The 21150-nt window shown below is 36.0% G+C and overlaps 1 protein-coding gene and 1 pseudogene across 2 annotated transcripts in view; both read right to left on the bottom strand.

Annotated features, from left to right (window-relative positions):
- Nucleotides 1-4564: 4564 nt before the first annotated feature.
- Nucleotides 4565-21150, bottom strand: part of DHX29 (DExH-box helicase 29) — a 44886-nt gene continuing 28300 nt past the window's right edge. For both annotated transcript variants that reach the window (XM_043488648.1, XM_043488649.1), the window contains 14 exons: nt 20879-21019; nt 19936-20080; nt 19691-19808; nt 19015-19099; nt 17541-17629; nt 16435-16563; nt 16271-16346; nt 15363-15587; nt 14063-14199; nt 13560-13653; nt 9571-9873; nt 8672-8803; nt 7031-7127; nt 4565-4842 (listed from right to left, as the gene is read on the bottom strand). In XM_043488648.1, coding sequence (XP_043344583.1) covers nt 4790-4842; nt 7031-7127; nt 8672-8803; nt 9571-9873; nt 13560-13653; nt 14063-14199; nt 15363-15587; nt 16271-16346; nt 16435-16563; nt 17541-17629; nt 19015-19099; nt 19691-19808; nt 19936-20080; nt 20879-21019 — 1824 coding nt within the window. In that variant the 3' untranslated portion in view covers nt 4565-4789. The remainder of the gene's footprint in view (nt 4843-7030; nt 7128-8671; nt 8804-9570; nt 9874-13559; nt 13654-14062; nt 14200-15362; nt 15588-16270; nt 16347-16434; nt 16564-17540; nt 17630-19014; nt 19100-19690; nt 19809-19935; nt 20081-20878; nt 21020-21150) is intronic.
- On the bottom strand, nt 7134-8660 carry LOC122454273 (annotated as a pseudogene).

Here is a 21150-nt window from a genome sequence, read left to right as displayed (position 1 = left end):
TAGCCATGCATGGTGATGAATGTTAACAAGACTTATTGTGGTGATCATTTTGCAGTGTGCAGTTGACCCTTCAGCACTGTAGGGTTGGGGCACCAACCCTTCCCCTTCGTGCCATGCTACTGAAAATCCATAGGTAAGTTTACTAATAGCCCACTATTCATTGGAAGCCTTATTGATGATGTCAACAATCGATTAACATATTTTATGTTATACGTATTATATACTATATTTTTACAATAAAATAAGAGAACAAAAATGTTATTAAGAAAGCCATAAAGAAGACAAAATAGAGTCTGTTTCACTCTAAGATCCCAAGGTCATGTGTATGTATGCATGCTCAGTCATGTCTCTTTGTGACCCTATGGACAGCCATGGAATTAAGACGCTTGCTCCTTGGAAGAAAATCTATGACAAACCTAGACAGCCTATTAAAAAGCAGAGACATTACTTTGCCAACAAAGGTTCATCTAGTCAAAGCTATGGTTTTTACAGTAGTCATGTATGGATGTGAGAGTTGGACCATAAAGAAGGTCGAATGCCGAAGAATTGTTGCTTTTGAACTGTGGTGTTGGAGAAGACTCTTGAGAGTCCCTTGGATTGCAAGGAGATCAAACCAGTCAATCCTAAAGGAAATAGTCCTGAATATTCATTGGAAGGACTGATGCTGAAGCGCCAATACTTTGGCCACCTGATGCAAAGAACTGACTCATTGGAAAAGACCCTGATGCTGGAAAGGATTGAAGGCAGGAGGAGAAGGGGACGACAGAGGATGAGATGGTTGGATGGCCTGACAGACTCAATGTTTGAGCAAGCTCCAGCAGTTGGTGATGGACAGAGAAGCCTGGCATGCTGTGGTCCATAGAGTCGCAGAGTTGGACATGACTTAGCAACTGAACTGACTGATTGGACTGTAGTCCACCAGGCTCCTCTGTCCATGGAATTTTCCAGGCAAGAACACTGGAGTGGGTTGCCACTTCCTCCTCCAGGGGACCTTCCTGATCTAGAGATCAAACCAGCATCTCTTGCGTCTTTTGCATTGGCAGGCAGATTCTTTATTACTGTGCCACCTGGGAAGCCCAACACCAAGGTCACTTGAATGCAAAAAAGCCTTTTATTAACTTAAGTTGCTTATCTCCTCAAGTACCTAAGCATTTCTGGGTGGGAAAAGCCAAAAAGCCTTTTCAAGTTGTTCTCTATATTCTTCTTTAGTTCTTTCTTGGGCTCCTTCCAATGGTAGTATTATCCTCAACCTCAGCTAGTTATTTATCTGCAAATCAGTGAGGGTCTTTTTTTATCCTAAAGTATCTCCTTCTTCAACCTCTTCTGCTTCCTGTTTCTTCATCACATCTGTAAGGAGTATTTTTTACTTGGTGCCCCACCTTTTAGTTTGTAATCATTCCCTAAAAGTCCTTTGTGGGAATGGAATGGATTTGGTAGCTTTGTGACTGTGCAGGCCAGTTTTGAACACAGCAGTCCTGAGGTTGCTGTCTTTAGAAGGGTCTGTTTGCAGGGCTGGCTCTTGGCTGGAGCCTGAGAATTTGGTTTTTTAACAGTTCCCTGCATTTCAGATAATGCTTTTTTCTGCTTGAGGCACTGAATGCCTGCTTTCCTTCTGGGAGGCTGGAATTTTGAGAGCTATGATTTTGGTCTTTGTGCCTGTAATCAGCCCTCAGTAAAATCCTTGGACTTCGAGTCTCCAACAAGCTTCTCTGGACAGAGACATTGCACACACGTAGACAGCCTGTTGGTAGATTCCTCCAGACTCCCTGTGAAGTGTCTTTTCCGCTGGCCGATCCTATTGTATATCTCTATCATAGTAGTCCTGCAAGTGCCTTTAGCAAACCACTGAATGTGTAGGCGGCTGTGGGACCTCTCAGTGTCCTTCCTTGCCACCCTTAATTCAAATACTGCTCTCAAAAGCAGGACCTGCTTATGAAATCTGGAAGTCTTTTCTTAGTCTGTAATATCTGTTGACAAACCCTTGCTTCCCAGAAACTCTCCTTCCTGGACTTCGGCAAGAATGCCTGACCCTGCCCCTCCTCATACCTCATTCATCTTCAGCAGACTTTTATTGAATGCCTGTATGTGCTGCAGCCAGTATACAGTAGCATGGGAAAACAGTCAAAATGCAGTCTGTGGTCCCACGGGAGAAGACAGAAAGCAGATGGTACTTCTGCAAAGTACTGTGTGTTGAGTGATTAAAAGGGGAGCTACACTTCAGCAGGATCGTCAGTGAGGAAGTCAGTCGGGTGGTCTGTGAAGACAGCAAAGGAGCAGGATAGGCTGTGTGGTAAAGAACCAGAACAGAGAACATGTATAAATAATTAAAAGGCCACTTGGCATCTTCTGGGATTCCGAAGGAGCCTGGTGTGGCTGGAGCACTGCAAGAAGAGGTAGAGAGGAGTTGGAAGGTGGCAAGCTCCAGATCACTTAGAGCTTTGCAGCCAGGTTTTGAAGTTCATACTTTAAGGGCAATGGGAAGCCAGGCAAGGGTTGAATCAGCCAAGCAACAGATAACCTTTTCAAAAGATCATTCTTACAGTTGTAGGGAAGATGGATTAGAGAGGGGTAAGAAGGGGAGAGCCAAATTTGGATATTACTAGTGATGTAGGTGAAAGATGATGGTGATGTCGGTCTGCGTTATGGCTGAGGAGATGTAAAGGAGTGAATGGACTTTGAAATATGGAGTTCTGTAAGATTTTAACATCACTTATCTTCTATCTGCTCTCTCCTTTGGTGGTTATCTTCATTCCCACATTGTTAACTATCACCTCTGTGCGAAAGACTCTAACTCTATGATCCTAATCCTCAAGTGAGCCACTGTTTTCACATTTTCAAAGGAATGGTTACATTTCAGAAATGTAAATAGCGCCAGAGCCATAATGATTCTTCTGCCTCTTACTATCAGCCTGATCTTGGACCAGTTATTTCACTTCCTCAGGCCTCAGGTTCCTCATCTGTAAAATGCAGATAATGCACTACCTACCTCGTAGGGTTGTTGTGGAGATTAAATAAGTCAGTACACAAAAAACACGTGGGCACTAGCATGCACACACAAAGTAGTCTATTAACGTTAGTTCCACCAGCACAACTTCACAATTTCTATGTCCTTGTATTTCACAAGTTGAACTGCCTCCAGCACCTATCTAGCTCTTTAACATTTCCATTTCTATTAATGGCACTGGAGAGGGATTCCTAACCACAGCCACATTTGACTCCTTGCTGTCAATTCATTTCTCACACTGCAAGCAGAAACCTAAAATGAGAGATTGCTACTATTTTTACTTTCATCTGCACATAAAGTGACAGTTACAGCTTCTTTTATTCATTCATCAACAAATGCACTTGCCCCTTGGCCAACATAGGTCTGAACTGTGTGGGTTCACTTACAGAGATTTTTTTCAATAAATATATTGGAAAATGTTTGACGTTTGCAACAATGTAAAAAACCTGCAGATGAGCCATGAAGCCTAGAAATATTTAAAAAAAAAAATTAAGAAAAAGGTATTCATGAATGTATAAAATGTATGTTAGATATAACATAGAAAAGTGAAAGTGAAAGGCATTCAGTTGTGTCTGACTCTCTGTGACCCCATGGACTATACAGTCCATGGAATTCTCCAGGCCACATCAGTACTGGAGTGGGTAGCTGGTCCCTTTTCCAGGGGATCTTCCCAACCCAGTGATCAAACCCAGGTCTCCTGCATTGCAGGCAGATTCTTTACCAGCTGAGCCACCAGGGAAGCCCTGATACAACAGAAAATATATGTTAATCAGCTGTATGGCTTCTGGCCAACAGTAGGCTAGTAGAAGTTAAGTTTTGGGGGAGTCAGAAGTTACACACAGATTTTTGACTGTGTGGAGGGTTGGTACCACTGTGTGGAGGGTCAACTATAGTCACTAAGTACCTACTCAATTCTAATCTTTTGTCCTTCAGATACAATTTTTGCCATTTGGTCTACACAAAAATATATTTGAGGTTCCTAAACAATCTTGACAGAAAATGGAAAATTCCTCAACATAATCAAGATGGAGTTTCAAAAATCCCCAGTAAGTAAAACAAAGAAAACCACTGAAAAATATCTAAGTATGCTTTAGTATCTTAAAGTTACTGACCTTATCAATCCTATTATCGGTACAAAAAAGATTCAAGAGCAGTGATATCAAAGCTTATGATTGAGGAAAATGGTGCAAATGGTGTCACCCCGGCTTGACAGTAGCATTAGCCATTGCTGCCTATCCTCCGTGCTTTAGTGAATGCTACTAATGTAGATGGCATCTATTAATAGTGTATACCTTATTTAAGTTTTGACTTTTCCTATCAAATATTAAATAACTGAAGTTGTATATTTTTGTGAAAATTTAATTACAACTGGTTTTGGAGCTCACTTTCTCCTTTGGGAGAAAGATCTTTAGATCTTTTCCTCCTCAAGAAGGCTTGAACTCTCTAGACATCAAGGACTGATAAGAGGACGAGGTGGGTACGCAGGGAATCACAATAGTAAGTTACGATACTACAGACACAGGCTTTGCCCGTGAGGCACATGATGATGCATACCACATGGATGATACCAAAGAATTTATTGTAAATGTAGTGGCAAATACACTGAGAATAACTATCATTAAAAAGAAATTAGAAAATTCCACACGTTTAAAGTATGTGCTTTTTCCCACCACCTTCACATGATGACTAGTACCAACATTTTAAGTACTGAAATACTTCATGGGATGGTCCATTTTCACCTAATTTCATGACTCTCTTCAAAGCAGTTGATCATGAATTGCAGTTTCAATTATTCTCTGTTTTTATCAATTCAGTAATGATCTGGAGAATCTTGTCATCTGGATGGAAGAAGGAAAAAACCAATGAATAAATTCACCACTGACTAATTTTTCAGTGTATACACATGTAAGCCACAGGTATACTTTATTAAAAGATTCTTTTAAATTAGAATACAGAGTTAACACCAGCAATTCACTTATAAAACTAGATATGCCTCTATTATTTCTTAAAAATTCTATTTAGACAGTAAATTTCCTAACTTTTTCACCTAGTTCAAGTCTACTTTTTGATTCATCCATGTACTTCAGAATTAGCCAGGATGCCAACAGTATGGGCAAGGAATAAAGCACTCTTTATCTGTTTCTCCATGTTTAGTTCAAAGGAAACAAAAAAATTTACCAGGGAAGTGCTCTAGAAGTGTAGATGGCAAAGTGACAGACCTCTCTACACAACAAAGGAATCAAACACCAATTAATTGGACAAACAGACTAAATAAGGGCTACATTATTTGTTAGAGGTTTTAACAGCTGCCTCTGCTTTTAATCAGTTGGTCTGATATTGTGACTTCATAACTACTTTCTGAATAGTTGTAATTATCAGGACTCCAAGACTGAAATTCTTATCTTATTAGACACTTCAGTAAGAAAATGGTCTATGTTTCAATGACTGCAATGGAGAATTTTGATAACTGGGTCCATGGCCTGACACTCAGGCTCTTGGAGGCTATAGTGGCATTAAATAAAAAGGAGTGAGGGAAGAAAGTTCACTGGCTGTAAGGCGAACATGACAGGTCTAGAAAGAACTATGATTTTTAGTCTGAGGAATAGTATAGTAAAAGAAAATACAAGAGCAACTTCAGTTATTTCTTTTTCAAAAGCTTGGTGTCCCTTGTATCCCAACTTCTCTAAGTCCAGAAATAGAGGACACTAATGTACTTCATCCACCCTCATCAAAGATACATGCTTCATCAGAGGGCAGGTTCTACTTTTCCTGTTATGGCAAAGGGAGACACTGAAATCATTTTTAAATTGACTTTTCTTAATTTAAAAGTTGAGGTTCAACCTGTCCTTAATATAATGTATTTTTTTTGGTTTGGTAGTGCACAGAGTTCCTCAAGGGAAGAGCCCACACGACCGGATCTAAGTTTCCAGCAGTACAGGAAAGCTAACAGTTAAGTGCTTACTCATTCACCTTCAGTTATGGAAATTAACATAAAGTGTGAGACTTCAGGGCAGTAGCACTAGACCAGTGGCTCCCCAACTTGCCTACCGACTAGAATTAATTGGGATGTCTGTTAAATATAATCACACTGAACAAACTGATCAATTCTTATCATTAAAAACAGGAAAATCAAACTGATGTGATGCAATGGGAAGGATATAGCACCAACCAAAAAATATTCTTTTTCTAAAAACCAGATTCTAATCAAGTCATTAGATATAACTACCAGTTTTCAGGAAATATAGAGAATGTGTATGTATGTTAGTCGCTCAGTCATGTCCAACTCTTTGTGACCCCATGGACTGTAGCCCACTAGGCTCCTCTGTCCATGGAATTCTCCAGCAAGAAGACTGGAGTGGGCTGCCATGCCCTTCTCCAGGGGATCTTCCCGACCGAGGGCTCAAACTCAGGTTTGCAGAAAATATAGGAAACAGAGAAACATTAAGTCAAAGCATGAAGATGCAACTGCCCAAATCCTAAACATAAGAAATTCTACCAGAAAAACAACCTGGTTTATTAAAAATAACTGCACTTAAAAATGGGGATGGTAGTACAGGGTAAGTATTACAGATGAAAAGATTATAAAATAGCATATAGCCATAGGCCTCCCCTATAGAGGAGATTCAGTATGCCTGAGTTAGGTCTTTGGACCATATAGATATATATAAACAATATATATATATTTAACAACTGCCAGGATAACTCTGATCATTTGGCAAGTCTGGGAAATACTATACCAGACTACCCTGGAGGAAGGCATGGCAACCCACTCCAATATTCTTTCCTGGAGAATCCCAATGGACAGAGCGACCTGGCAGGTTACACTCCATGGGGTCATGAAGAGTCGGACATGACTGGGTGACTAAGCACAGCAAAGCACATACCAGGCTAACAGGCAACTCAGGTGTCCATTGCAGATTTCTGTTGGAAGGATTATAGACCAACAGCTCTACATTTGGAAGACTGGTAGAGAAACATAACGAGAACCTCAGAGAAAGTTCCTCTTTCTTAGAGTCACACACTTACTTTCAAGAGACATCTTAGGGTTTTCAAGTTTTTTTCTTAAAACAGAATCAATGAGAACTCGTAGCTGCTTGAAAATGACAGCTATCTTAACAGGTGCCTGTTGAGAGATGACAAATTGAACAACCTTAATCCCGGGGAGTGTGAATGTGTTCAAATAAAATCAAGGTAAGCATATATGCCTTATGATGTGCTTTAACACATATTGACTTAAATATAAAATGTTATGAGAAAAATAAATTTCCGTCTGCAGCTAAGAGACATAAACTTCAATTTCCTTATTAAGTACCCATAAACTTGATACCTCTTTCCAGAATAAAGCAACCATTTTGTAATTATTTTCTTCTCTTGTATCAACTCTATGGGAGTGAGGACTACAGTTTCATTTTTGTGCTTTTTGATTTTATTGCTCAAAAATGCTTCATTTTTTAATTTAGCTTTCTCTGTGCTTGTGCTTCCAACGTTTTCACAACCATCTTCTGCTCCTTGATGAGGAAAGCATGCTTGTCCTGTCACGGACATATTTAGCACACACGGAACCATCATAGCCCAGCTGATGTGTTTTTTCATTTTAGACAACCACATAAGAACCTTAGGTCTCACAGCATGAACTCCTTGAAGTCGGCCTGGGCAGAGCCCACATGCGGCTTTGGTGCTTTCCCAACCTTCTTGGTATAAAGGTAAACAATTCCATTACCAGGGATTCGGGACAGCCTGGTTTTGTTAGAGGCTGTACTGTAGGACGGCCTATGACGGTAGGTCAGACACTGGACCATCCTGAATGCCTCTAGATATCGTCCCCGGAAGAGGAAGAAAGAGGACTACAGGTTTTAAAATGGAATTTTTTAAAATAGCTTTACTGAGGAATAATTTATAGATCATAAAAATTTACTCACCATGTACAACTCAATGATTTTTAATAAACTTATAGAGTTGTACAGCCATCACCACAATCCAGTTATAGAACACTATCACCATCTCCCCCTCTCTGTGAGAAGTGCACATATTTTTTAATCTGCCTTTAAAATTTACCTCTCCAGTCTTAGACAAACAGCTATCATGGTATATCATAGCAGAATATATTAGATTTGCTTAAAGTGGTCAATGTTGATAAGTTACAGAGAAATAAACTTACTGTCGGTAGCACTGGTTGGTTTGATTTTTCCAGAGGAGAATTTTAACAGTATGAATCAAATGAATTTGTGTCTTTTTATAGGTGGCATGATATAGCAGAAGGAGCGCAAGTGTGAGGATCAGACAGTTCTAGGTTTAAACCTTGCTCTACCATTAACAATCCATGTAAGCTATTTAACTTCTCACTCAACTTAAGTGCCTCGTCAATAGAAAGAAATCGTCTAACAAGGTTGTTAGGGGTATTAAATTAGGATGATCCATGTAAAGTTAACTACTGAAGTCCACACACATGGCAAATTATTATTACTGACAATAAATGCAATATGCAATTAGGAATATAGTTGGATTTTAAACTTAAACAGATTTAAAACCATACAGGCAAGATAAAATACAGACGTCTTCTATTTAAGTCAAACCATAGGAAGAAATCAAGCAAACTCCAATAAAAAAAAAAAAAAACTACCTCAATGGTACTGGCAGTAAAATTTTAAGATCAGTTGTAGCACGTACCTGAAAATAGATCCAGCCATCAACAGAGATAAGGCGTTCCCGGTGCTGAACTTCTATATCACCACCAAAAAGTAACACTGGAAAAGGGGTTATTAGGGTAGTTTCCCTCAAATACACTCGGGCATATCGTATCTGTATTAAAAAAAAAAAAAAACACTTCACAGCCTAAAATAATAAAAAATTCATTTATCTGTTTCATGTAAGCATTTCTCTGTAATTTGCTACTATTTTAAATCATGTTTTATAAAGCTACATGTCTACATTCTGTTGCACAATCTATTTTATAATAATCATAGTCACCACCTGTGTATTTATACCATTAAAGGATTTTAAACATTAATTGTAAGGCTGAATTGTATACCTTGAACATAAAGTATGAATAAGCAGTGTTATGCTAATGCTGTTAAATAATTAATGGAAAGATAAAATTATGATTAAGTTTCAAAGTGTCCGGTTTCTACAGCAAGGTTCAGCAATGACCATTAGTCAGGAATTTGTCATGTTTTACACATTTAAGTTTGCTGATAAGCTGGGAGTTACTCAAGCCAATGCTTGAAATTATGGATCTTTATTAATTTAATGAGCTATGATTCAAAAGATTGACTGTTTTAATCTACAAATATTTGCTATTAAGTCATCTTAGGTTGCACTGTGTCTCAGACTGTTGCAACATCACGTTTAGTTCTATCCCATTCCATATCCCCCTTATTTGGAAATGTGGAAAAAAGACATGTTTATATTTTTGTTGAGACACCATGAACATCTTGATTTCAAATATGAATAAACATGAATAACTCAGTTTAAGAACCATATATAGTATTTGGTGGGCATCCAAATTTCTTATGACTGACTTCTAGAATAATGTCCCAAATACTGGAATTTAAGAATGAGCATTTTACCTTCTCCTGGTATAAAAGCCATCCATAAGTCTGCAAATCTCGATTTACTGAGGATGGATGTACTTGTGCTTTGCCTTGGGCTGTCTCCACAATGCAAGCCAATTTTTCTGTAATATCAACTGATTTTGTATAGATTATCTTCCCCACGTTGTCATACAGTCCAGCAGTAAGTACAGCTTTAAGAAGGGCAATTTCTTGGAAGGAGAGGGTCTGTGTGGCTCTGTTTCCTTCCAAGCTATTAGAAGTTGTAGATGATAAAAATCCTGCTGCTTTAACTAACTTGATTAACTCCTGCTTTACATCCTAGATTGGTTTGTTAAAAAGAGACAAGATCATAATCGATTAAAGAAGGTGCCAACCAGCCTTGTACTTTATATTACTGTTTCCTATCAAAAGGGACAGGATTCCAAAAAGCTAAAAAGAAAATTACCACATGATCTAGCAATCTCACTCCCGGGCATATATCCAGAAAAAAATGAAAACACTAATTCGAAAAGATACATGAACTCCAATATTCATAGATGTTTACGATAGCCAAGACATGGAAGAAACCCAAATGTCCATCAATAGACAAATGGAGAAAGATAATACACACACACACAATGGGATATTATTTGGCAAAAAAAAGAATGAATTTTTGTCATTCGCTACAAAGTGAATGGACCTGAAGGGCATTATGCTAAGTGAAATAAGTCAGACAGACAAAGACAAATACTATATATTATCACTTATATGTGGACTCCAAAAAAAAAATAAAATTAGTGAATATAACACCAAAAAGAAACACTCACAAACACAGAGAACACACTAGTAGTTACCAGTAGGGAGAGGGAAGGAGGGAGGGGCAAGGTAGGGGTAGGTGGCTGAGAGATACAATCTACTATGTGTAAAATAATTAAGTTACAAGGATATGTTGCCAGCACATGGAATATACCCAATAAAACCCAATATTCTGTAGTAACTATAAATGGACTATAATCTTTAAAATTTGTGAGTCACTATGTGGTATACCTAAAATTTATTAATATTATAAACCAACTACACGCTAATTTAAAAAACCTTATAGAATTTGGCATGCTAAAATGTTTCATTTCTAACCTTATTATGAATATTAACATTTGTCAAATATTTTCCTAATCCATCATATTACTAAGTAAAGCCAGCAGCATGAAGTATATATCTCTGCATTGTTGTTTTTTTTTTAATTTTTTTGGCCACATATCATGGAATGTGGGATTTTAGTTCCCTGACCACGGATCAAATCTATGACCCCTGCATTGGAAGCACGGAATGCCAACCACTGGACCACCAGGAAGTCCTTGTGCATTATTCTTTGAATAAATAATACTTTATTAGTTTAGCAAACTCTTTAGATTATGCATCTCATTAACATATCAGTTTATTTTCAAGTTTAACACAGCTTATCCTTTGAAGAAATGTCTTAATATATTACTATTCCTCAAGTTCCATAAATATATAATAAAACTTTTGTAAAAATGAAAAAAAAGATAATTTGCAGCAATGTTGATGGACTAAACAGTATACTTAGTGAAATAAGGCAGAGAAAGACATACAGAGAAAGACATACATATCATACAGTGTGATATCACTTAATTGTGGAATCTAAAATAAATAAATGTATACAGCAAAACAGAAACAGACTCACAGATATAGAGAACAAACAAGTGGTTACCACTGGAGGAAGGGAAAGGGGGAGGAGCAAGATAGGGATATGGAATTAAGAGGTACACACAAGTATGTATAAAAGAGATATGCCACTAGGATATATTGTACATCATAAGGAATTATAGTCAGTATTTTGTAATCACTTCTAATGGAGTGTAATCTAGAAAAATACTGAATCACTATGCTGTACGCCTGAAATATTATTTTATAAATCAACCATACTTCAATTAAAAAAAAAACTGACATGATGCCCAATCATTATTTACTAAGCTATAGCGTAAATTACATTAGGGAAGAAAAAAAGATACTGAAATGTTAAGGGGTCACCTGATTATATAACATAACTGATTTTTTGGTACAGATTATCTTCCCAAGACTTTAAATATCATAAAATATGAATGTCTAATATGCGAAAGCAATAAAAATGTGCCTGAATGCATTTTCATTCAGTATATCTACTTTAGCAGTAGCTCTGCTTTCAAGAGTTTTACTCAGTGAGGATGGTCACATAGAGAACACTGAGGAAGAATTACAGAGGATTCTGATCCTAGACTGCAAGAACCTTCTTCACTTGTCTCTGGGAAACAATTTCCTAAAGAACTCTGACAATGTTTACTAATGGCAACCATCTAATACTTGTTGCTTAAAATCTTTTTCTACCTTTAGTAGTGCCAATCAGCTAAAATACCATAGGGAGGATGAGCATTTTTTTTTTAATCCAATTTTATTTATTTATTTGCCATTTTTTTAAAAATTGGAGGCTAATTACTTTACAATATTGTGGTGGTTTTTGCCATACATTGACATGAATCAGCCATGGGTGTACATGTATTCCCCATCCTGACCCACCCTCCCACCTCCCTCCCCATCCCATCCCTCAGGGTCATCCCAGTGCACCAGCCCTGAGCACCCTGTCTCATGCATCGAACCTGGGCTGGCGATCTATTTCACATATGATAATATACATGTTTCAAAGCTATTCTCTCAAATCATCCCACCCTTGCCTTCTCCCACAGAGTCCAAGAGTCTGTTCTTTACATCTGTGTCTCTTTTGCTGTCTTGCAAGGAGGAGTAATTTTAAAGTAGACAGGATATAAGTGATTAAAAGATTAAGTTTACATTTAGGATTCCCTTGAGGTTTCTGGTTTGGGACTTAAGGGACTTTAATTCTAGGAGAAGAAAAATCAGACAAACAGTTGCTGTAATACTACAAGACTGGGAAAGAACTGAAAACCCTGTAGCCTAGGGGAGGCGAAGAAAAGGCTGATAGAAGGGAGGGAGTGGGAGGCAACTTGAAGGCCTGGAGGAAGTGGGGTGCAGACAAAGGAGTGTTGCTTCTCTCTCCTTATCTTGAACCTGAGCCAGACAACCTTTTAAAATATGAGCACAGAATAGGGGAATTATGTGAGAGGTAAGTTTATTTTCTGAATACTTTTATAGCATGTCTGCACTAAACACCATTTCCCTTTAAATGTTGTCCTACACTTGAGAAATATCAACCAATTTTAATGTGTGGACCTTGTGTGGATCATGATTTGAACTAGCTGTAAAAAAAAAATTATGAAAAATCAGGGATATTTAAACACTGTATAGTTGATGATATAAAGGAATTATTTTTCAAGGCATAATGCTAAAGAAAAAAGTCCTATACTTCAGAGATATATAACAACCTGACATCTGGGATTTGCTTCAAGATAATCTAGAGGGTAGATAGTGGATTAAGGGGAGTATAAGGAAAACAAGATTGAGCACATGTTGATAATTATGGAAGTGGGAAATGAGTACACAGTTCACTATACTATTGTCTACTTTTATGTATAGTTGAAAATTTCCATAATAATTCAAAATAACAACTGGTTTTCAGAGTTGAGAAAAACTGTAGAATATGCCCAATTCAATTTCTCTTTTTTAAATGAGAAACTGAGACTAAATTAACTTCCAAGTTTGAGTTGTTGAATAGACAACTATCCTAATTCTCAAACTAGTGTTATTTCTATGAAATCATGTTGCATCTTTGACCACTTCCTGAATATAATATGATTGTTAAACACTATTTTGGAAGCACAGAGTCTTAACCACTGAACAGCCAAGGAAGTCCCTGTTAAATACTATTTTGAATCACCATGTAATACAGGTTACCTGTTGTGATAAACAAAACAAAAAAATCACAAATTTATTAATTCAGCAAATGTTTATTGAACACTTACTATGTATCAAGCACTATCCTAGGCATTTCTTTTTCCAAAATAATCCCACTGGTCCACCATATGACCCTAAATTAAGACAGCTGCATTAAGACTTACCTCTAGGGTTAACAGTGATGTTCTATTAAGAAAGTTCTTCCGGCAATATGCTATTTCAGAACGATAGCCTCCTTCCTGCCGTGCTTTTTTCCATCTACGTAAGAAAAATGACCGAAGTTTAATGTTTTCAAACTCACTTTCAGAGGTACTAACCATAGCTTTAATTATATTATAATCATATAAAACCAGGAAGGGCCTTGCCTATTCTAAGAGCCAGTCAATTTCAACTACAATATAGGTATTCTTTGCTTATGTATATCAGAATATTAATAACTTCAAATATAAGGTAATATACACATAGTAATACAAAGTACATTGTTCTTAAATTTTAGGATTATAAAAATACAAATGTCTAAAGTAATTATACTTGACAGATAAAGTAACTAGTTAATACTAAATTTAAACCTTAAATGTATCTTTTTAATAAAAGTCAAAGATAAATTTTTTAAAAAGTAAATACCCTCAGGTTTGACCTACTGACAAAACCCAGATTATTTCTTTACCCCAGGTATGCATTGTAGATTGTCAGATGATCTGAATCTGCCATGGCCAAAGCTGATTTCGCAAGATCTGCTTCATCTTTTCGACCAATTGGTGTGGTAAAAGGAGACTTCTCTGTCATAACTGCAGCTAATGTTGCCTACCCATAAATAAACAAAAAAATTGAACCTTAAAGAGGTACACACTGAAAGCTGATTTGTATTGTAATAGAAAGCAAATCATAAAATAACAGCACTTTCAAGTTGCATGTTTCTTCTTTTGAATTTACTATGTTTTATAATAGCTAGTGTTTTCATTTTAATTAGTTACTTTTAGCTTCATTTTATGGAATTTTAAAAATCTGTCATTTACTTTTTTTTTTTTTTGTCATTTACTTTTAATATCATCTTTGTGAGACAGGGAAGTAATACCAACAGAATCAGGGATTTTAAAAAATGAGTATTTGTGCAAGTGACTGATTGTCACACAGTTAAAAGAAATTCCTTAATCACAGATCAGAATTTTGACACTGAGTCTGAATTTCCATTGCCTGCAATGCTCTTTAAGTAATTCTTACATAATTTGGACTATATAACAACCCATTTGTTGTTGCTGCAGCTTTTCAGATCAACTATCATGGCAGTAGATATTTCTTAGACTCAACACAATTCTGGTATATATTTCTGATACTAGAAAAAAAAAAAGACTAGAGTAAGTCATACTCTCCCCATTTTGATTTCAAACAGCCTTATTTGTAGTCCCAGAAAAGGCTACAACTTGATAAAGTTGGAATGGCAAAGCAGGCAAGAGATTCAGAGAGAGGCAAAAAGTTTGTTAATTCTGAGATAATTTGAGAAAACAGAATTGCTGGTAATTGCTAGCTCAGAGAAAACCCAGAAAAAAGGAAGGAAGTTTTGATTCTACTTAAGTGTGGAGTTCAAAACTCTCAATGAATCCATCTACTATATATATATATATATATATATACACACACACAGACACACACACACACACACACACACACACACACAGAAAGAATTAAGTAAATATTTCAAGTGGGATGTTTGATAGCAGAAGTCTAGACAAGCCAAAACCCTTTTACAAAATAATACCTACAATACACAAGAGTATATGGATGAAGATATTTTCTTGTATATAAATATAAAAAGTTAAATATTCAAAAATTCTCATTAAGCATTCAGATTTTCTGGCTTTAATGTTAGTACAGACACCCTATTTAGTTAAAAAAATTTTTCCCAACTTAATACCTCCCCAACCAAAATGATATTTACAGGGAGGAAGCAGCAGTGTTGCTTGTCTTACCACTGGATCCAGGCAGCCAAAAATGGCGCCAAAAATAAGCATCTTGCCAATCTTGACATTCACAGGCAGAGCTGCAAGGTGTTGGCCCAGTGGAGTCAGTTTAGGCTCATTTAGTTCACAAGCTCCAATTTTTCGGAGTAAATTCATTGCATTGCTGATTACTTGAAGCTGAGGAGGATCTAAAGCTTTGGAGAGGAAATCTTCAGGAGAACCAAGATTGCATTTCTGCAGATTGAAAAAGTGATAAAATTCGGATGTGATCAGAAAGAATTAACAAAAAGATGGTCAAACTGAAACTAAATTTAAGTAAAATTTTAAGCAAAGAGGAGATTTTTCCAGTTGCATATTTTTAGTTTCTTCATTCCTGATTTTTATAGAACCAAAAAATCTAAGAACTGAAGGATATTATAGATCTTTCAGACACAGAAGCCTTTGGTCTAGGTCAGGACTTTTCAAGTCCAGCTCTATTGTTAGTGGGCCCAGATAATTCTTCGTTTTAGGGGACGGTGCTGTTCACTGTAGAGTGTGTAGCAGCACCCCTGGTCTTGACCCACTAGATGTCCATAGCATGGTCTCCCTCTTCCCGCAGCTCTGACAACTAAAAATGTCTCCTGACATTTTCCCTGGTGAGCAATATCATCCCCAGTTGAGAACTAGTGGTCTGGGCTATGAGTCTGTATTTTAATTTCTTAAAATTATGAGTATACTTAAAGTATGAGTGCCTATGGCAGATTTAAAGCACAGTGGGTTTCCTTATAAAATATGGGGGAAGAGGGAATTTATTAGAGCAGAGTAAATAAAATACTTGAAAATCTAGTGCAACAGAAGGTAAGATAAGTTTAGGTCTTTTTCTTTTTTCTTAGAAAGGGGTGGAGAACAAAAGTTCATCTAAGTTCCTTTGGGATTACCATGATATGAAGACATAATTCCTCCAAAGGCACGCGCAAGATTTCAGGGACAGAATAGTCCATAAAGCCTTCAAATCTGAAAAATAAGGTAAAATAATCCTAAACACATATTATCAGAAATAAACGCTGGTTTGTGTGTTTTTAGTCTCCAGGCTACGCCATACCTTTCTCTCGTGTACATGCGGAAACAGAAGCCATCTCTGACCCGCCCAGCTCTCCCCTGGCGCTGCAGAGCACTGGCTTTGCTGACAAATGTCTCGACCAAAGAACTCATCTGACTGCTCTCATGGTACCTAGAAAAATGTTTTAGGAGAGATATGTAGATAACTGACTTAAATAAAAATCTAAAAAAAAAACTGGAAGTATTTGATTCTAAAGTTGAAGATTAGAATGCCCATTAATTATGCAATAAGAATTCTTTGAAAAAGTGAGAAATTCTGCTGTGAGCATCACAATTCAAAGCACCTTTCACAAAATACAGTTCAACCCTGAAAACACTTCCTCTAAAGGTATAGTTAAAAAAAGTCAGGAGTCTATTTTGTATTGGACAGTCATACTCATTTCCAAATATTGCTGAAGTTTTCTAATATTAGGGACAGTGTATATAGATTAGAATAGACCACGAAGATGGTCTTATTTGTTAAACATAAACATCAAAACATTTATAAAGCAATAATCTTTCTGTTAAAGTTAAATTTAACAGTTAAAGTTATCTACTATGTGCCAATTACTGTAGTACGTATTTTCAATTTATGAAACTTTAATTTTCCCACTTACATATGAGGAGAACACTGATGATTATAACTGATTTAATATTACTTGCTCAAAATTATAGATCAAGATTTATAATCTAACTCTGATTCTAAAACCCATGCTTTTTTATAATCCCATAAATAATGTTTTTGTAAAACAATTTATTTTACAAACTAACTGATAAGAATTTCTGTCTGAATTTTCTCAGCACTTTCCTATCAGTAGCAGTACACTGATATTACTTATGGGAAAACTGATGACATTAATTTTGACATATTCTTTGACAATTTTGATATTCTTAGACATTTTAAACTTCCCTACAGCTTCTCTGAGACCTTTTGTTTTGGACAGAATTAGGACATTTGAGATGTTCCCCATGTGATTCTGAGATCTAGTGCTTGTTTTGGCAGTACATGTACTGATTGGAATGGTTCTGTGATGTCTCCTAACAATTCAACAGTTCCAAGCCCTTTTCAGGTTAAATATGTTTTGATTTGGGAAAAAAATGCAAACTTACTTATTTTCTTTCGTTCTTCCGGTATCAATTACAAATACAACATCTGGAATAGTGATACCCGTCTCTGCAATATTTGTTGCCAAAACAATCTGAAAACACAAAGCCAAAACATTTAGGTAACTACTTTCAGCAATGTGCCATCACTTAAAAATTCTTTAGTTTAGCCAGTGCATTTTAAAAAGTGAATTTCAATTATTCTTTACAAAAATTCACAATCTAATTGCTGTTACTGTGTAACTTAAATTTGCTCTAATTGATTTTATCACCTCAGCTTATTAATTAAACTTATAGATTCTTATTCCAACAGAAATACTATAGTCCCTTAATTCTAGTCAGTCACCTTAAAAATGATACATGTAAAATGGGAAAGTGGGTCAGAGAATGGAGACTGCTCAGCAGAAACTTTACAATTATTAGGGAATACTTTCTTTAGTAAGAAGAACTGGTGGCTTATTGCCCCGGCTCTGCTACTTATTAGCTTTGTGACCTGGGCAAGTCATTTTACCTCTCTGGTCTCAAATTAAGAGGAAGAAATACATGATTTCTTAGGTCCCTTTCTAGCTCAAAAATTCTTAATGGTGATGGCTGAACAGCCCTTCTTCTTGTGTGTGTTTTTTTCTTCTGTTGAGTCTTTGGAGGTGAAACATTTAGGCAACTTTAGGTCAGTTCAATATGTTATCACTCTATCTCAATACTGAATTGATTGCTTTTCTTATCCTTCATCCTAGGAAAGAGAACCCAGATTATTAAGACTTAGATAGGACCTAGGTGATCAAAGTGTTTAGAGGTGGTGGAATTCTTTTCTTCAGACAAAATCTTCCAGAGAAGCCCAAATGTTACAGATCAGAGCATAACCTATGAACCCTTGGAGTTTTCAGAGCACAGTTAGAAAACCATACATTTAATTCAACCCCTTTTAAAGATGAGAAAGTAAAGCTGAGTAGGTTGCCAAAAGCCAAAGACATGGCAGCAGCTTTGGGACAAGAATCTGAGAAACTCTTTTTGCAAAGTATCTCTTCATTCAGAATCCTGAACAGAGGAGACAATGAAAATACCTTAAGATTGTTTCCTAACCTAATGTTCTCTGTGTTGCAAAAATGATCAGGGATGAATAGACTATAGAGAACAAAAAAGAATCCTCCCAGGATTCAAGTAGCTTCTGACATCAAACATCCTTTGTGTTCTCTTCTTGAAGGAATAGTAGTGACTTTTCCTTCTCAAAAGCAACAATAATGCCATGTTTTTAAACTACCACTCCTCTAAAGTTATTGATAACACATAATATAAACACCTAACATAATATAAATTGAATTTTAATATTGGGTTCACTTTTGATGATATTAGACTGCAGAGCATCTGGAGTCTGCCATGTGCTATAAGGTACTTAATAACTGTCTTTGATGATAGGGAATCATTTTCATGAACTGTTCTCAGGTGGATCACATATAAATAAATTTGATGTACTGAGTTTTACCTTCCTGACTCCTTGAGGAGGAAGTGTGAATGCTGCAGCTTGATCTTGAGTTGAAAGAATAGAATGCAGAGCTATCACTTTATATCTGAAAGTTAAAATCATAGTTCTTAGCAAGAGTTTCTCTTTAGAAGACACTGCAAAGAATAACAAAATTTATTTGCAAATAGGAAGCAATTAAAAAATTTTTTATTATGAAAAATTTTAAACACACACAAAAGTTCTGAGAATATATATATACACTCGTTGATGAGAAAAATTTAATATGAATTATATGAATGCAGGGATTAAAGTATTTTAAAAAGTATATTCTGATGCCAAGGTGATAATGATAATAGCAGTAATAAACTATATAAAAACAGACACAGTACAGAGCCAATTCAGTCTGTATGGATGATAAACTGCAATGTTGCTGGGGTTTTGCATCATCCCATGGGTTATTTTTAACTACAAGTTTCCCTCTGCTAAATCATATTAAGAAAATAAAACAAATGTAGAAAAAGTACCTAAAATTTTTAGTAGATAAAATGCTATAACAAAGTTAAAATAAGAATTGCTTTGTCATGGACAATTTTAACTAAAGGTGAAAAGACTTTGAAAGCTCTGATCAAGAATTTTAATGTACAAAACATTGCTCTATTTTAAAACTACCAGGAATATAATGAAGATCTGTAGTTACCGTTCTGAAAAAAATCTTCTGTCAGTTGATAAGAGATCATACAACTGTTGAATATGAGCAAGGCCTGGTAAAAAGATCAGTACTGCTCCTTCAACATTTTTGAACTGAGGACTTCTGTCTGAAATTTTTTGAAACATACAATATTCAAAAATAAGGAACAGCATATAAAATATTAATAAAACATCTCCGGTTAGTTGAAAAGTTTTATCAAAACAAATGGAGACACATTAGAAACAGGTACATACCTAAATATGTAAGAAGTTCCAAAATGAGATCCAGGTTGATTTTATGAGGATTCATGTAGAGAATAGCATGCTGAGTACGACTGCTATACTTTTGGTAAAATGGATTTAAATCGGCACTTGTTCCAGTCTGAACTGGGATGTATTCCTAAAAGAAACATAATCAGAAAAACCTGAACAAAAATATGAAGTAAACACAAAGAAGGAAAAAACAAACTACTTGGCACTTATTCAAATTTGTATTTTTCTGTCACCATTATTTCATTAAAATATAGCAAGAATACAATTTTTAACAGTATTAAAGTATGATAAAATTTCATCTCTATCCTATTAATTTCATCCAGCCCCCTTAAGTACAGCAAAACTTTTAATCTTGGCATGTAAACACTTTCTACAGTTTTAAGAAAAGATTTTAGTTTTTGCTTCCTTGATTTATCTGCTTAATTAAAAGATAAACTAACTTTAAATTTGTCCATTAGATGAATGGAATATTGTAGATACAGTGAAAATATGTAAATAGTACCACTGGTCAAAATGCAGGATAGTGTAGCTTTTGTGATATTCCTAAAATTATGTCATTCAAACTAAACTAACTCTCTATGAAGAACTGTGCTTCCCTGGATGATACAGAGCTAAGGCTGGCTCATGCCAGGACAGAGGCTGCTAAGAAAACCAGTGGCAGGGATCTAGACTCTGGGCCTGCCCCAGTCTATTTAAAGCGTTGAGGTAAAGCAAATATAAACCAAACAGTAAGTAAAACAGTAAAAGAGTCAGTAAAACAAAGATCAAAGAAATGATGTTTAAAATTTGCTCATAATCATATCTGTTATTCCTCTAACAAAATGTATTTGAATGCACTGTGCCAGCCACATGATTTAAAAACTCTTATGGTAGTTTGTGTCTTGGATATCATCATCAGATGTCTTTAAAAGTGTTTTCTTCTTACCTGATACTTTTTTATTCCCCCTGCTTTGGTTGTAACATTAATGGTTATTTCTTCTTCCTCCTCCAGAAATTTCTGACAATATTCTGAGTCTTTCTCCAGTACAAAGCCTGTTTCCTCTATTATATCTTCAAGATGAAAAACCTGCACAGGTGAAGGCATATGAACAGTGAGCTCAAATTCATTTCAGTAAATATCATCTTAAAGAGAACAAGGAATTGCTACCTCTCTGAATGTTACCACATGCTAATGAGAATATTAAAAAAACTTTTTTT

This window comes from Cervus canadensis, chromosome 16, assembly GCF_019320065.1.
Source record: "Cervus canadensis isolate Bull #8, Minnesota chromosome 16, ASM1932006v1, whole genome shotgun sequence".
Taxonomy (NCBI): domain Eukaryota; kingdom Metazoa; phylum Chordata; class Mammalia; order Artiodactyla; family Cervidae; genus Cervus; species Cervus canadensis.
This window is presented reverse-complemented; position numbering and strand designations above follow the sequence as displayed.